The following is a 15,821-nucleotide window of genomic DNA, read 5'->3' as shown; positions in this document are numbered from 1 at the left end:
AGCAGCAAGCCATGATGTGAAGCAGGGGTGGGGGATGTCCGCCCACGGGCCGTATAAGACCCACAAAACCATTTGGTCTGGCCCTGCCAAGGCAACCCCCGGGACTCGAAATTCAATAAACCTAGAAGCTTTTCTCACAGGAGGAGGCAGCCGATCAATGATTCTCTCTCCTCACTGATGTTTCTGTCTCTCTCCTTCTCCCTCTCTGGAATCAATAAAATATATTAAAAAAAAAAAAAAAAAAAAAGACTTTGGAAAAGGAAACCAATGCTCTCTAGTCAAAACGAACGGACGTGCCATCGTAGGTCAGGGCGAAAGCCAGAAGTGGTACAGAGGTTCCGAGGACGGGGCCACACCCCCAACCCCACAATTCCTACGGGGAACTTTCGTTGGAAGGAAGGTGGAGGTGGAGGGGAGGGTAACAGACCCTCCGACCCCCTTAGTTTATTCAGGAGGACATCGGGCTGGGGAGGGAGCGGCGTGGGGAGACCCGGTGCACCCAGAGGTACACCCAGAGGTACACATCAGCGCTTCTGGAAGTCAGTCAGGCAAGTGGAGGCCCATCCGACTTGGGCTCAAAGCCACGCCTCTTGCTTTTTGTTTTGTTATCACATTCTGCGAATTCCACAGTCTGCTCTCAAGCTTGTGAACTGTGACCGGCTGAGGATCACCTGGGGAGCCTGGTAACCACCCGAGATCTCCATGCAGATGGGGAGAGGGAGGCCTGACTGTGCAGGCTCCCAGGTGAGGTCAAGGTCACTGGTCCAGAGGCGCCAAGTGCCACCCTGCCACCTTATCACAACTCGGCCGACAGGGATTACGTCTTGGGCAGGCAGAGCGGAGTGAAAGAGGCCGCTCTCTCTGGGGAAATTCCAAATAGCCAGTCCTACCCATTGGCCAAGGATAATCATTTCCCTTGGGTGACTTCCATGTGTGTCGTTTTATCTAAGAAAAACACCGCTTGCCTGGCGAGTTGCGGAATATTAAATTGGGTAGGCTTGACCTCTCGAGTGTGCGGCGGGCACTCTGCCCAGCTCTCGCTAGGAGCATGCGGGCAAGGCAGCCCTGGTCTTACCTTTGGTGGACAAGTGCTTTGGAATCAGTGTCTGCTCGGTCCAGAGTGCTGTTTGCAACTGTACCTGCTGTTGAGTTTAATTATAACTTACTGTCCCTTTACCTTCATCGTCATCCACTTAGTCTATGGTTGATACAGCCCTACTGTGTCTGGTGTCAACTGTTTGCACCACAGGCTTGTTGACCCTCATTCTCCAAAACCTAAACGGTCAGATGTGTACACATTGTGCTTCAATGTGAAATACCACCGATGGCTGTTGCTCAAGCAAACAGAGTCATTGAGTTCAAGAATATCCCTTGTACTCTGAGAGGCCTGGGGCCAGAAGGTGACACCTGGCAGCTGACACCGGGAAGGGCAGGGCGAAGGGTGAGGGGAAAGGCATGTTACACAGCCCAGCCCCACGCCGAGGAGAGATGGCCACAGAGCTGATGGGAGCACAGAGCCCACTAGAGAAGGCCGACCCCAAACGTGGGTTCCTGTATGGGAAATACATGCAAAACAGGTTCCTACTTGAGGTGCACAGTGTCCTCGATGGGGACTTGGGCTGCGTGCGGACGGCGGGTGTCGAGGTGTGCGTCAGAACCCTGGGGGCGTACTGGGGCACCGTGGGCGGGTAGTAGGGAGCTGGATACACCGCGTAGGCACTGGGGTCCACAGAGGGCCGTGGCGGGTACAGGTTTTCGGGCTGGTACCCATGGTTTTCGTAGTAAGGTCCAACACCTGGTGGTAATCCCTAAACAATAAAAAAGAAGATGTATAATATGCAACCCTAATGACCCTAATTATGCCAAAAGTCAAACTTACCTAGGATAAAGGCTAACCAAGTTTTCAATTAATATTCATTTCTTTATTGAGGTACTAGAGGCCTGGTGCATGAAATTCGTGCACGGGGGGCGGGGAGGGGTCTCTCAGCCTGGCCTGCACCCTCTCCAATCTGGGACCCCTCGAGGGATGTCCGACTGCCAGTTTAGGACCCATCCCGCAGGGGCCTAAACTGACAGTCGGACATCCCCCTCGCAATCCGGGACTGCTGGCTCCTAACCACTCACCTGCCTGCCTGCCTGATCACCCCTAACTGGTCCCCTGCCAGCCTGGCTGCCGCCTAACTGGTCCCCTGCCAACCTAATCACCCCCTAACTGCTCACCTGCCAGCCTGGTCACCTCCTAACTGTTCCCTTGCTGGCCTGGTCACCTCCTAACTGCTCCCCTGCTGGCCTGGTTGCCCCCTAACTCTCCCCTGCCGACCTGATCGCCCCCTAACTGCACCCCTGCTGGCCTGATCACCCCCTAACTGCACCCCTGCTGGCCTGGATGCCCCCTAACTGCTCCCCTGCCGGCCTGATTGCCTCGGCCCCCGCCACTATGGCTTTGTCCGGAAGGAAGTCGGATGTCTGGAAGATGTCCAGTCAACCCGGTCTAATTAGCATATTACCCTTTTATTAGTATAGTTAATTGACATGTAATATTATATTAGTTTCAGGTGTACAACATAATTTGATATTTGTACAAATTGTGAAATGTTTACCAAAGTCTAGTTAACTTCCATCACCATACATGGTTAAAAAACTTTTTCTTATGAGAACTTTTAAGATGTATTTTTTTAAGAGCTTTCAAATACGCAGTACAGTATCGTTCACTTCAGTCAACGTGCTACCCATTGCCTGGGGCTTATTTATCTTCTAGCTGGAAGTTCGCACTTTTTTGACCTCCTTCCCCCATTCCACACATTCCCTTTTTAAGAAAACGTGTGGACGTTTGGGAATGAGTCAATACCTTGAGAATGGGGTATAAAGTTATCCACTAGCAATACCAGATTTATAAATATACCCATTTTACAGAGAGACACGTGAGTGACAGAGGTTACCAAATTTACCTGTGCATGTTACTTGCAAATTCCTTTTGTAGCTCCTCTTCTCTTACAAAAGCATATCACGTGTACTCGCCATCTCTTATTAAAGGGCATGTACCTGCTTTACAATTGGGGGCTGCTTAGCAGTTCTGCCTAAAACAATAACTTCCTTATGCAGCACGTGCATTTTGTGGAGAGTGTGTGGAATTTCTGGGTCCCAAAGTGGACGGTACGGCCCCAGCCATTGAATTTTATTCTCCGCTGCGGCCTTGGGCTGGTTTGTGTTCTTAGAAAGCCCTTCTTCTCTTCCTACTTAAAAATTGCCTCTCCAGGCCCAGCCAGGCATGGTTCAGCAGTTGAGTATCAACCCAAGCACCAAGAGGTCACTGGTTTGATTCCTGGTCAGGGCACATGCCCAAGTTGCAGGCCTGATCCCCAGTAGGGGGCATGCAGGAGGCAGCTGATCAATGATTCTCTCTCATCATGGATGTTTCTATCTTTCTTTCCCTCTTCCTTCCTCTCTGAAGTCAATAAAAATATATATTTTTTAAATTGCCTCTCCAGGCCTACCCTTCAAGGCACCCCACCCCCCCAAGCAGGCCACTCTAGATCCTCTCAGCCTTCCACCTGTCAGCACTTCAGTCACCCACTGGCTGGGAGGTCCCCAGGCAACCTTTCTTCCCCCTGGTTAATTTCTCCCCTCCTGTCTTGTTGATTGCGATCTCAGAGAGGACAGGTACTCTGAGCAGAGGCAACTCAATGCTTGGAATTTTAAACGGAGCCTTCAGGGAAGCGTGATTATGAAGAAGTGAGCCAAATGCAGGCTCCCGGAGTCCACCTTCACTTAATAACTCACCGATGCTCTCCTTCTAAGGTCTAAAGAGTACGAGTCTAAATGCAGCCGCAGACAGAAAGAGAAAACGAGATGTAATCTCCCGCCTAAATGGGCACAGAGCTAAAACAAGCGGCACGTGTGTTCGGCCCTATCGGAAGCATCTGAGAACATGCCGTCCACCCGGAAAGGCTGCAGCAAGCACGGGCGTTTGTCCTGCAGGTTCCCGTGCCGCGGGCTTGAAGTTTAAAATGGACCAGGAATATATAACCCGTAACAAATGAGGGCGCGGGAGCAAGGGCTATTCTCCAGATACAGGACCTAGAAAACTGTTAGTAACTACAACTCTTCATAAAGAGTTATTCCAGGAACAAGATGAACCTGGGCGATATGATGGTGAGTGAGGAAAGTGCATCTGTCTCCAGTGGGGGGTTCCAGGGAGAGAGAGCCGGCCTGGTGCCCCAGTCAGTGAGGACCTGTCCCAGTGTATCAGGGGCAAGACTACATTGCCGAAACCGGTTTGGCTCAGTGGATAGAGCGTCGGCCTGCGGACTGAAGGGTCCCGGGTTCGATTCCGGTCAAGGGCATGTACCTTGGTTGCGGGCACATCCTCAGTAGGGGGTGTGCAGGAGGCAGCTGATCGATGTTTCTCTCTCATCGATGTTTCTAACTCTCTATCCCTCTCCCTTCCTCTCTGTAAAAAATCAATAAAATATATTAAAAAAAAAAAAAAAGACTACATGACAGTCTGCTGGCCCATGTACCCTACACACTTTCTTCCTGGGACTTACCCCTCTTAGCACCATCCTGCCCCCATCTGTACCCACACCACCCCGGCCCTGCCCCACCCCCACCCTTAGGGCAGGAAGAGCAGAGGCCAAGGTGAGAACCCACCTCTCCCACACCCCCCCCCCCCAACAGCTTCGGGACTCTCCTCTGAGCAGCTGCTCTGTGGCCACACCCTGCCTCCTGCTCACCTGTAATGTACAGAAGGCCTCGACCAACCTCCACGGAGCACACACAGTCCCAACAAACAGCTCCTAACGTGCTGACCACCCTCCCCCACCCCCACCCCCCGGGAACTACCAGGAGGAATGAGAGAACAAGGAAAAGCGCAGGCGCGTGGCAGTCCACCACTCACTGAGTTTAAAGCCATCCCGACTTGGCCAGCAGCATCAGGTAACGGGAGGTATCTGGAACGTTCAAGAGGACCTAGAAGGAAGGATGACAAGACTGTGATCTTTCCATACCAGTTCGTGTCCAGAAGATCAGCTGAGAAAGAACTAGAAAACTGTCCAAGTGAGAGCTACCTCTCTCCAGAACAGACCGCCGAGTCCTCCCCGCGGCTGCCCACGGAGGAGTCCAGGGCTGCGGCTCTCACCAGCCGGGAGGCCACGCCCGCTCGAGGTTACCTCCACCCAAAGGAGAATCCAGGGACCAGAAACACACACGGTGACTCGGCCTCAAGGTCAGCAGAAGCACCTGGCGTCAACTCCCGGCAGGGCCACTTCCTGGAAGTATCCCTGGGCCCAAACGAACCCTCTCTAAACCTCAGGCGGAGTGCACATCGTCACCACACTCCCTCGTTCAGTTGAGGATTCAATGAGCGGGTGCAGGCAGTGCCGGGCACCGAGTGACAGCGGGCACCCGTCTGTCAGACGCGACCCGGCTCGCACCTGCAGAGAGCGCACCCAGCGGCACGAGGAAGCAGCCCCACACCTGCAGGTGGCCTAGGACTTAGTACAGCCGTGGGCAAACTACGGCCCGCGGGCCGGATCTGGCTGTTCTATCCGGTTCTCTTGCTCTCCCCTCCGCTCCTTTACTTTGAATTTATATTAGTTCACACAAACACTCCATCCATGCTTTTGTTCCGGCCCTCCGGTCCAGTTTAAGAACCCATTGTGGCCCTCGAGTCAAAAAGTTTGCCCACCCCTGACTTAGTACCAAGTAGAGGCCACACCTGGCTTTTTAACTAAGCCATATGGAATCTTCCATTTTTCAGTAAACACACACGTAAAAAAAAAAATCTGTGAAACACATCCACACCCACCCACGCCTCCACTGACCAGCCTAAACGCAGGAAAGAAATTCAGAAGTCATCTTCGGGATGGTTCCTAATGAAGAGGAAGCTTTGGGTCATTTGCTTGCTGTCTGCGAAGCGCTCACAGTAATATCTAGAAAGACCGTCAACACAGAAAGCTCGGTGGGAAAGGCCCATCTGTCCTCCCTCTCCCTCTTGTGGCAAATGAGGGCTTTTTCCCTGCTTCCTGGCAAGGACCAAAGAATGCTTCGAGGAATGGCCTTTGCCATCGTGCGTACACAAGACTGTGTTCCCAGCGAGAAAGCTCTGGGCTTCAAGGCTGGGACCAGGTCCGGAGCGTTTCCGTCGGTACCGTGCGTGGCACACAGTAGGTGCTCAAACAGCAGCAGGCAGCACGGCATGTGGTGAAGCCCAGGACCTCTGACTCCAGCTATGACCTGGGACAGGTCAGTTAACGTTTCTGTGCCTCCGTTTCCTCATTTGCAAAAGGAGGTACAGTAACACCCACTCCAGGGTCGTCGGGGAATGAGATGAGTTGATGCTAGTGACACTCTCAGTGCCTGGCACATAGTAAGTGCCACATACATTTCTGTTTTAAATAAAAGCGATTGTAAGGCTGGTAAATGTTGAGCAGCCAGTTGGGCAGGGCCGGGGCTAAGCTTGGCATGTGCAGGTTTGCCTCTGGTGAGCTACGGGCAGGAAATCCACCAGCTCAGAAAACGCAGCGAGGCGGGAGGCAGCAGAGACTGCTCCAGCACACCGCCGCCCTGCTGTCTCCTGAGCGGAATTACCGTCTGATTCATGAATCTAACGACAACAACACGCTATGAATAAAGAAGGAGGATGGCTTTTTAATCTTGGGAAACCTCGTTGATGACGTCCCCCCAAATGCACCAGATCATTTATTTACTCTTTATGTCAGGATAAAAGATAAGAACCAGTTCATGTTGATAGCGCTGAGGCTTTTTTACGATTAAAAAGAAGTCAACAGCTTTCCAGGTAAGAGAAAAGAGAACTGATCTATATACGGGGGGAGGGATCCCCATTTAGGGTACATATAACATTTACCGGTAAGCCTTTAAATGGCGAGATGATCACCTATTCATATACCTTCCCTGCCTCTGCCCCGTGAGGCAACAACCTTCTAAAACTTGACATCCGCTCAGTGAACTCAACTCCCCTCTAGTCTAAGCTGGAATAAACTCATCACCTTCCTGAGATTCATTTGAACAGAGTCTGGCTGAGCAGCGTTCTCACCCCTCCGGTCGCTCTGCTTCCTGCTGTGACTGCCGGGGGTGGGGGGCTGGGGGGAGCCTCTGAGCCAGCTCACCAGTTACAGGTGTGGATGAAGTTTCAGGAAATGAACATTCGATCCACTGGCGGCTTTCCCAGTTGAGGAGCCTTCTGAAAGGAGCGAGGCATCGATGCTCAAAATCCAGGCTTCCTATTCATTCCAGATCCCTAACAGCGAGACGAGGAAGCCGGAGAGGAAGGCGCAGGGAGCCACGGCCATGAATGGTCCACTGAAAGCCCAGGGACCCAGAGCTAATGGCAGCGTGTCCCGTCTCATCCAGCCATCTATGGCCCACAGGACCTCAGAACCAAAAGCACCCAGCGTGCCCGGATCAGCTCCCCGTCTTTGGAGTAGAAGACGAGAGTCGCAATGCCTAGGATTTCCCCTGGCCCAGAAGAAGGGACATGGAAATTTCCCCAATGGAACGAACGGGGTCTGAAAGGAAACCCGGAGATCACCTTGGGTCCCGCTCCTCTTCACACGGCGTGTCCGCGCGCGCCCATGCAGGACAGCGAATCTCTGTTTTCTGAACGGAGCCAGGTAACCTAGAGACGGCACTGTGCCACAAACGTTCTCTCATGCCCTTTAAAGGCCACCGAAGACTGTTCTCCCTTCTGAACACCAGCCACAACGAAGCACTTTTCCTTTAAGTAGCAAAAAAGCAAATACGCCTCGAAGCTCCTAACCCCGCCTTGTCCACTACACACAACAGAACCTGGTCGTTTCGGTCCACTGTGGGCCTTCCTTTCAGGGAGCTGAGTCACGCCTGAGTCACCTTCGGTCCTGCGGTAAAATTCTAGCTGCACCCCATAACATAATAAGGCTGGCCCCAAACAAGAATCGTGTCTTCTCGGGGTGTCTCTCCTCTGGACATCTCGGCCTACGTTAGCTAGAGGCCAATTTGAAAAACCACCGAACTAATGCACATGAGCTCAGTCTCAGAGATGCATCCGGGGGGTCAGGGGTGTTCCCTACAATGAAGGATCCACTGACTTCACCTCACACTCCCATTCAGGCATGTGCTGTGGTGCAGCCCCCCCCCACACACACACCGGGCGCCTTCCAGGGATCACCGGTGTGATGCACCGATGGGGCCCAGCTTCCTGGACCTCAGAATCTGTGTCCCTTCATCAAATGCCAAAAAAAGCAACCGCAGTAGACATTCCCTATGTAATGAACAAATGGCCCCCTTATGCCTCAACCACTGCACAAAATCACATTGTACAAAAGGATGCTCTCAGGCCTGTTGGGGACAGCACACACTGTTAAAGGTAACAGAGTAGATTTAAATAGCTGTTCAACACAAACAGTACAAGGCAATCTGACAAATGGCATATACAGTGATGAGAGAGAGAGAGAGAGAGGGAGAGAGAGAGAGAGAGAGAGAGAGATAATACCTCAGGAGAGGCACTGCCTGCAGCATCCACGTTTCTTTTTCAATGAATGCCTCATTGTCCTGAACAAACTTTTTAGGGCAGGAATTGGGTGTGGTCCTTTATTAATATTTTTCAAATCTAGCTTGTATCATACCAAGAAATGGTTCCGATATATTTTGAGTTCCCAAGGCCAAATGAGTAAGAGGCAACGTAAGAGTGAGAGAGCTGGAGAGCCTGCACCTGGACAAACCCCACAGGTCCAGGTGTGCGGAGCCACGCCTAACAGGACAGACGGGTCCAGGTCTCTCCAGGAGGGAGTGGCGAAGGCCACTGGCTAAGCGTTCAGGAACTGGCCCCCGTCGGCCTGTGAAATGGGGATAATTCATGAGCAGGGTTGCGGCCAGGATGAAGTGTGTAAGTTCCCAGCACCAGGCTCAGCCGTGATGAGCACTCTGTGATAACAGGATTTCCCTGCCGGTATCGAAGGGGCTGTTACGTGGAAAGGGACTCCATTTGTGTAAATCCAAAGGACAAAACCAGGACCAAAAATAGTCAGAAATATCAGAAAGCCAGGTTTCACGCAACCCAGGGAAACCATGTTCAAATGTCAACTGGGTCATCTTGGAAAGAGCAGAGTTCTCACACTTAAACCTGTTGGATCCAATACTGGAAGATCATTACTCAAGAATATTCTAGAACAGAACCGGGCTTTAGCTGGGAGGCCAGACATGATGATCGTTTATGCTGTGTGGTCAGAAGCTCGAAGAAGGAACACTAAACTCGTCCCTAGAAAACCCAGCTCCAGGGCTGGAATGAGGTCAGGTGCGGCGTCCTGCCAGGAAGGCCCCTTGGAAGGCAATGACCTTAAAGGGAACCTGACACTGGGGCTCAAGCCACACACAGACCAACAATAATAAAGACCGGGCTTTGTTTCATCTTCCAATTCGGCTCCCGCTTGGAAATATTTATCTCACAAACGTCCACTGGCCCGCCATCGCCATGCCCTCTCCTCTCGGCCCTTCTCAAGTACTCACTCTCCCGGCTCTTCTGTCCTGGCGTGAACTTCCAGACATCAGCAGCCACCACCGCGAGCTCGGAGAGCCCTCCAAACATTTTTCTTTCTGATCACATTTCTGCACTACACCCCCTCGTGCACACCTCCCCGCCCCCCACCCCCCCATTGATGCCTGATGGTCGTCTGTACACACAGACAAAAGGCCTGGAGATGGACACCTGAAGCGAGTCCTTTCCTCCTCCTCCCTGGCTCACCTCTAAGAAGAGCGAAGCCTGTCTTTGAGCCACTTCCCTTCTTCACACGCCAGTTTACAATCCAAGGGACTGCCCACACGGTCCCCAGAAAACACTGTCTGCCTTTCTCCCGAGGTGCTTCTACGGCTGCCTGTGACATTTCCCCCGTGTTCCAGTTCCTCTTCTAACCACTGTCCAGGGGCGGGACAAACCAGGTCCCAGGCTGCCTGAGCTCAGATTCCTCCTCTAGACGGTCTCCCAAAACTGCTTGTGTGATCAGCCGGGCCGCTGCTAGTCTCGGGGATGGTACATGTAGTTGGATGTCACCTCCCTTATACCAGGGCCCGTTGCCCTGGGGACTTGCAAGCCAGAGCTCCCCAAGATGGCCTGTGATGCTCCCCTACCCCGAGCCGAAGGGGCTCACCAAGCCCAGCCTGGGGCAGATCTCAGCTCTTAGGTCCTGACACCTTTGCACCCCAATCCCCGAGGCCACCTGATGTTCTGGGGCAGACCCAGCCTCAGGGCAGGTACCCTGGAGAGTAAGGAGGGGCCAGGAAGAGCAGCAATGCCCAGCGAGTGTGGGAAGGTGGGACCCCTCTGGGGATCCAGAGCAGTGGGAGAGAACAGAGGTGGGGAAGCCCTGAGGGCCTTGAATGCCCCTCCAGACCCTCCTCTCCCCTTCTCCCCAGCAGGCACGGCTTCCAATCCTTAAGTAACCCAAACCGACCAGTCGGTAAATTGACCTGCTCACCTTCCCTTTCTGCTTCCAGGCCCAAGGCTTAGACTTGAGAGGCAATTCCCAAACCTCGAATTTTCTGGAGGGTTTAGAAAAATAGATTAGCTGCTCCCAGAGTCTAATGCAGAAACTGAACCAAGGCAATGACCCCAAACTGTTACAAAGCTCCCCCGGGACTCCCGTCACCAGCCCGGGGCCTGGTCAACGCTTCCTGATGGACCGCCTCCCGCCCCTCCAGGCTGGACCCAGAGGAGCAAACAGTCAGTGCGCTCGGAAGAGGACGATTATCACTGGCAGGCTGTCCTGTGCGTGTGACCAGGCTGCACCATCTACAGGACATTTCACCAGCGTCTTGTCCCTCGATGCCTCATCACCCAAGGAGGCCAGCCCCACTGAGGAGTCCCTCTCCGATCACTCTGGAAGGTCAGCACACAGCCCAGGGGGGACATTAGCCTGGCCCTTCCACACGAGGCCCCCAGGCCTGTCCTCAGCTCCCCTTCCTCCTCTCTCCTCTGGCTTTCACACATTCAAACCCCCTGGAGGAAGGCAAGGGAAGTGACACGTGTCAGCCCAGAGCCAGAGAGCCTGCCCTCATCCCCAGTTCTCCCCACGGGCCTTGGACGAGTTACCTCACCTCCCTGCCTCAGCTTCCTTCCACTTGCTGTAAAGAGGTAAGGAAGGACGTCTCGCCAGAAGGAAGTGCCACATCCACGTTTGATTTGCTGTTCCTCTAAGACCAGTGTGGCCAAATTTGCTCCTACAGTTCCGGTGACTGGCCCAGGGCGGGGCAGCCAGGGTGTGGGTGCCAAGCTCCAAGGCACTCACAAGCCTGTTGCTAGAAGGTTGACCTTGGGGGCATCCATGAGAAGGAAGTCACTGGGGACCAAACCAATGGCCAGCCTAAAACAAAGGCCCGTGCTGTCACCAGTTGCTATTTTTGAAAGACAGAAACAGAGGTGTGAATGACCAATCAGGAGGGGTCCCAGCCCAAAGGACCCACCTCCTGCCCGGAGTATTTGCTCGCTCAGCTGGAGCCCTGGCCTCATCTGCCCAGCAGGGTCTGCTGGGGTGCAGGATGGAGGCAGGCCCCGCCTCTGGTAAAGTTGGGGGAGCAGCGAGCAACCCTCTTGAGGGGAATCCCGGTCACTTGACCCACCAGAGCCCTCCAACTCACTCAGCAGCAGGACCCTGGGACCCTGGCTCCCTCAGTGCCTGCGCCCCCAGGTCCCTTGGCCTTGGTCAGCTCAGCCCCACTCCCTGACCCCACCCTTCATCGCCCTTTTCTCACTCCCGGAGAGCCTTCCCACCTCCCAGGCAAAGTCAACAACCCTCCCTCACTTGGGGTTTTCTAAACACCTAGAACTCGCCCTGCTGCCTTTGTAACTTTCCATTCTCTGAGTGACTCTCCACAGATGGGCGCCAGGAGCACAAGGATCCATGCGCCTGTGCCCCCCCTTATTTTAGCGCTGGGACTACCCAGCGTGTTTGAATTGAGGGGTACACAGCCTTGAGGGTGGGCCCTGCAGAACCCGGCTGACCAGGTCGACCTCGGACGCTGTGCCATCATTTCCCTCCCAAAGGAGCCACTAGAATTCCCCCGTAGCCTGATGCCTGTGCACCCCGAAAAGACATTCGGGGCCACCGCGCTGTGCCCTGGGGCAGGGCGGCCCTGGGCGACATTGGCATGAGACCACCGGCCTGGGCCTGAGCCAGGGCCGGCGGCCACCTGCAAGCAGACGGCTGCGATGTGGACGCACAGACTCTGAGGCCGTAAAGCAATTCTCCCGCAGGACCCGGGGCCGCGGGCAAGGCGCCCACTGCCCGGCTGGTGCGCTTGGCTGCCCGGCCACTGTCCCGGGTCCGGCAGGCGGTGGACCGAAGCGCCCGGGTGCCGGATTCTCCTGCGGGGAGCGCGCGCCCAAGGTCCAGGACAGCTCCGCCCGACCGGTTCCTGCGGGGGCCCGGGGAGCCGGCTCTCGTCGCTGCTACCGGGGCGCCGCGGTAGGGCTGGGGCGGCGGGCAGTCCCTCCCCCGTCCGTGCCTCGCGCGGGGACCCTCCGGCAGCCTTTCCGCACCGTCCCCGCCGCGCCGGCCGTATCGCTCCGGGCATCTGAGCGAGTTTCCAGTTTCTCCCGACCCCGGGAGGGAAGCGAGAAGCAGAAGGAGTTCAGGTAACACTCCGGGGCTGCAGAGATTTTCCCGAAACAAAGAAACGGGCCGTCGTCACACCCGCTTCTTCCTCGTTCCCCAAGGAAAAAGGCGCACCCTGGTCCCCAGCTCAGGCCCAGAGGACAGGTGGAGCGGGGCCGGTTCCGACCGAGGGGACCCACCCGAGGGACCCCGAGGCACCCTCTTCCCCGACCAACTGTCCAGGGACCCACAGACAGTCTGCTCCAGCCCCCCAGCCGCGTGATGCCGGGGGTCTCCAAGCGGCGCGCCCCGGAGTGCCCGGCACGTGGCACCCTCCCAGCCCCCGCGGAGAGCGCGTTGCCCCGCTCAACCCCGCGCGTCCCGCACCGGCCACGCTCGCCCTGCGCACACCTGGCTCCACCTGCCGCCACCTCCACCGCGCACGGGGTCGCCCTCGTCGCCCAGGTTCTCCCTCCTGCTCCCGGGATCCCGCGCCACGCACCCCGCACAGGGACGCTCACCTGCCGCACCCTGGGCCCGGCGCCCCCGCCCCTCGCCCTTCCTCCCGCTCTCGCCTCCCACGGAGCTCGTGTCCTCCTCGATCCCGCGCGGGAATCTCCGATCCTCCCGGGCTCTCGCTTTAATCCTGGGAGGCGGCGTCCGAGTGCCCAGGGCAACACCCCCAAGTGCAGGTCCCAGTCATCCGGGCTGGGGGCGGGGCGGGGCGGCCGGAGCGGCGGCTCCCGCGGGCAGATCCGGGAGGGGGCGGGGAAGTGGCGGGGAGGCGTGCCCCGAGGGAAGGACCGGGACGCGCTCCAGACCCGGCCCGGGGCGGGACCCAGAGGGAACTTGGGGACGCGCCCCGAGCCCCGTCTCCCTCCGGCACGTTAGGGCTGGGGAGGAGAGCGTCTCCCTCCCCGAGTCCGTTGGACCTCGTCTGTCCCGGGCACCTCCAGCCCGAGGACTCGATTTTAATTAAGGAGCGGGATTCCCGGGAACGCCGATCGGGACCCCAAGTAATCCCGGGAGCTGCTGCTTCGCGAGCTGCTGAGGACGGCTGGCCCGAGCCCTGCCCCAGCCCTGCCCCGAGCCCTGCCTGACCTGTACCCTCGGCGAGGCCCCTGGGACCGCTGACCCGGGCACGAGCGCCCGAGGACGCCCAGGACCCTCCCTGGCCCTCCTGAGCCGCCCGTCTCTCCCTCAGGCCCCAAGTCCCTCCCCCGTCCTCGGGACGTCCCAGCAGGGGCGCCAGGAGTCCCCGCCCACCCAAGGCAGGGGACAGGGGATGAGGAAAGGGAGTGAGATAAACTTTGGTCCAGAAGGCAGGCTTCCACCCCCACCACTCCCTCCTTAAGTGGCTCTTTTCAATGCTGTTTGCAATACACCGTGTGGATTGCTTAGGATGAGGGGGGAGGCCCAGAAAACCCGTCACCTGCCGCCTTGGCTCCCCCTGGGCAGGTGTCCCGGGAGCTGGTCTTCCCTGGTAATCCTCCCACCCTCTCCTGTGGCCCTCTCCCTTAGATCCACCCCAGGGGACTGTGCTGCCTACGCCCCAGTCCTGCCCTCTCTCCTACTTCCCTGTGTCCAGGTTGTTCTAAGCAGACCCTCCGAGACCATCTTTAGCAAATAGGTCAGGGCTGTTCTCTTCTGGTGGCAATTCACTAATTTGTTGTGAATGGTGTGCCTGGAGCCCACGAGGAATGACACCATTGTTCCCCAAACCCCAAAGGCCACTGCACATCAGAGAGTTGTGAGTCTCTACGTTCAGCCCTCCTGGGGTGCTTTTTCTCAACATTCATTCCCTCCTCTTTGGGCAACATTCTGGAATTTTTGTTGGGGTATGCGCACCTCCACCACCTTGGGGAGCCAACCCCACCCAGTGCAGGGGGTGGGCATACAGTCAGCTGGCTTAGAGCTGAATCCTGTTCTCTGCCAGATCCCTGCCTCAGAGATTAACACACCCCACTCTGGCCAGTGAGATGTGGAAGAGAGGGCTCCTGGGGCTTGGGGGAGAAGGGGAATATTCCCACTCTTCTCGGGGAGTTTCCAGAACCCCTCTTCCTTGTGCTGGGTGGAAGAAGCAGCAAGTAGTCTCTGAATTGTTGGTTGCCATCTTTCCATCGTGCGGAGCTGGTTCCAGGATAAAGATAGCTTCTCCGTCAAAAACACCGCATAGAGCTGGCAGGCGTGGCTCAGTGGTTGAGCGTTGACCTATGAACCAGAAGGTCACAGTTTGATCCCCAATGTGGGGCATGCAGGAGGCAGACAATGATTCCCTCTCATCATTGATGTTTCTATCTCTCTATCCCTCTCCTTCCACTCTGGAATCAATAAAAATATATTTTAAAAAAGAAAAAAGCATAGAGATGACCAGAAACCCAATTCTTCCTGGCATCATGGAATCACTGAGCCAAACCAGGTCTGCAGTTAAGCCCCCTTTATGTCTTCTTTCATGAACAGAAATGGAATAGAAATAGAATTGTTTGCCAAGGGGAATAGCTGTGATACAACGAAAACAAAATAATATGATTATATATTAAAAACAAGCAACAGAGTTCTGTTCATAGCTGTATGGCAGCCTAGATATCCTGAAATAAGGCTCACACTGCAAATCAGCAAAAATAGCTGGGTAGAATATATAGTTAATATCCTTTAAAATTAAAGCCGAATTTGCAAGAAAACTTAGGAAATCCTCCAACACAAAAGTTAAATTGGAAATGCAGAAGGAATCCTAGTGGCAAGGCATCTGAAATCATCTTACCACCTCAAACAAGGTGGCAAGGCCTCTGCAAACTGGGAAGTTGGCTAGGATAGCACCACATCAAGTCAACATCTCTCAGAGAAAGGATAATTTAAAAAAAAAAAATTTATATTGCTCAGCAGGCATGGCTCGGTGGTTGAGCATCCACCTATGAACCAGGAGGTCACGGTTTGATTCCCGGTCAGGGCACTTGCCCGAGTTGCAGGCTCAATCCTCAGTGTGGGCCTTGCAGGAGGCAGCCAATCAATGATTCTCTCTCATCATTGATGTTTCTATCTCTCTCTCTCCCCCCACTCTCCCTTCCTCTCTGAAATTAGTTTAAAAATCTATATATATAAAAGCCTAATATGCAAAGTGTCCCCTCAGGAGTTGGATCGCTCGCTATGATGTGCACTGACCACCAGGGGGTGGCATGGAATGAAGGAACACCCCGGCTGGCAGCCAGCAGCTGCTAGGGACCCTACCTGTGCATGAATTTC

At 55.2% G+C, this 15,821-nt stretch overlaps 1 protein-coding gene across 4 annotated transcripts in view; it reads right to left on the bottom strand.

The window, feature by feature from the left end:
- TMPRSS2 (transmembrane serine protease 2) overlaps positions 1-13,645 on the bottom strand; it is a 33,926-nt gene extending 20,281 nt beyond the window's left edge. Inside the window, exons 1-5 of one of the 4 annotated variants that reach the window (XM_080656055.1) lie at positions 13,103-13,195; positions 11,086-11,382; positions 10,467-10,530; positions 4,898-4,968; positions 1,586-1,808 (exon numbers count right to left, since the gene is read on the bottom strand). In XM_080656055.1, coding sequence (XP_080512181.1) covers positions 1,586-1,808; positions 4,898-4,912 — 238 coding nt within the window. In that variant the 5' untranslated portion in view covers positions 4,913-4,968; positions 10,467-10,530; positions 11,086-11,382; positions 13,103-13,195. Of the gene's footprint in view, positions 1-1,585; positions 1,809-4,897; positions 4,969-10,466; positions 10,531-11,085; positions 11,383-13,102 lie in introns of all 4 variants that reach the window. The other 3 variants (XM_080656054.1, XM_080656052.1, XM_080656053.1) reach the window with 3 other exon arrangements.
- Between the last annotated feature and the right edge of the window lie 2,176 nt (positions 13,646-15,821).

The sequence above is a fragment of the Plecotus auritus genome, assembly GCF_963455305.1.
Source record: "Plecotus auritus genome assembly, chromosome: 2".
Classification (NCBI taxonomy): Eukaryota; Metazoa; Chordata; class Mammalia; order Chiroptera; family Vespertilionidae; genus Plecotus; species Plecotus auritus.
The sequence above is the reverse complement of the archived record's forward strand: the minus strand, read 5'-3'. Positions and strand labels throughout refer to the sequence as shown.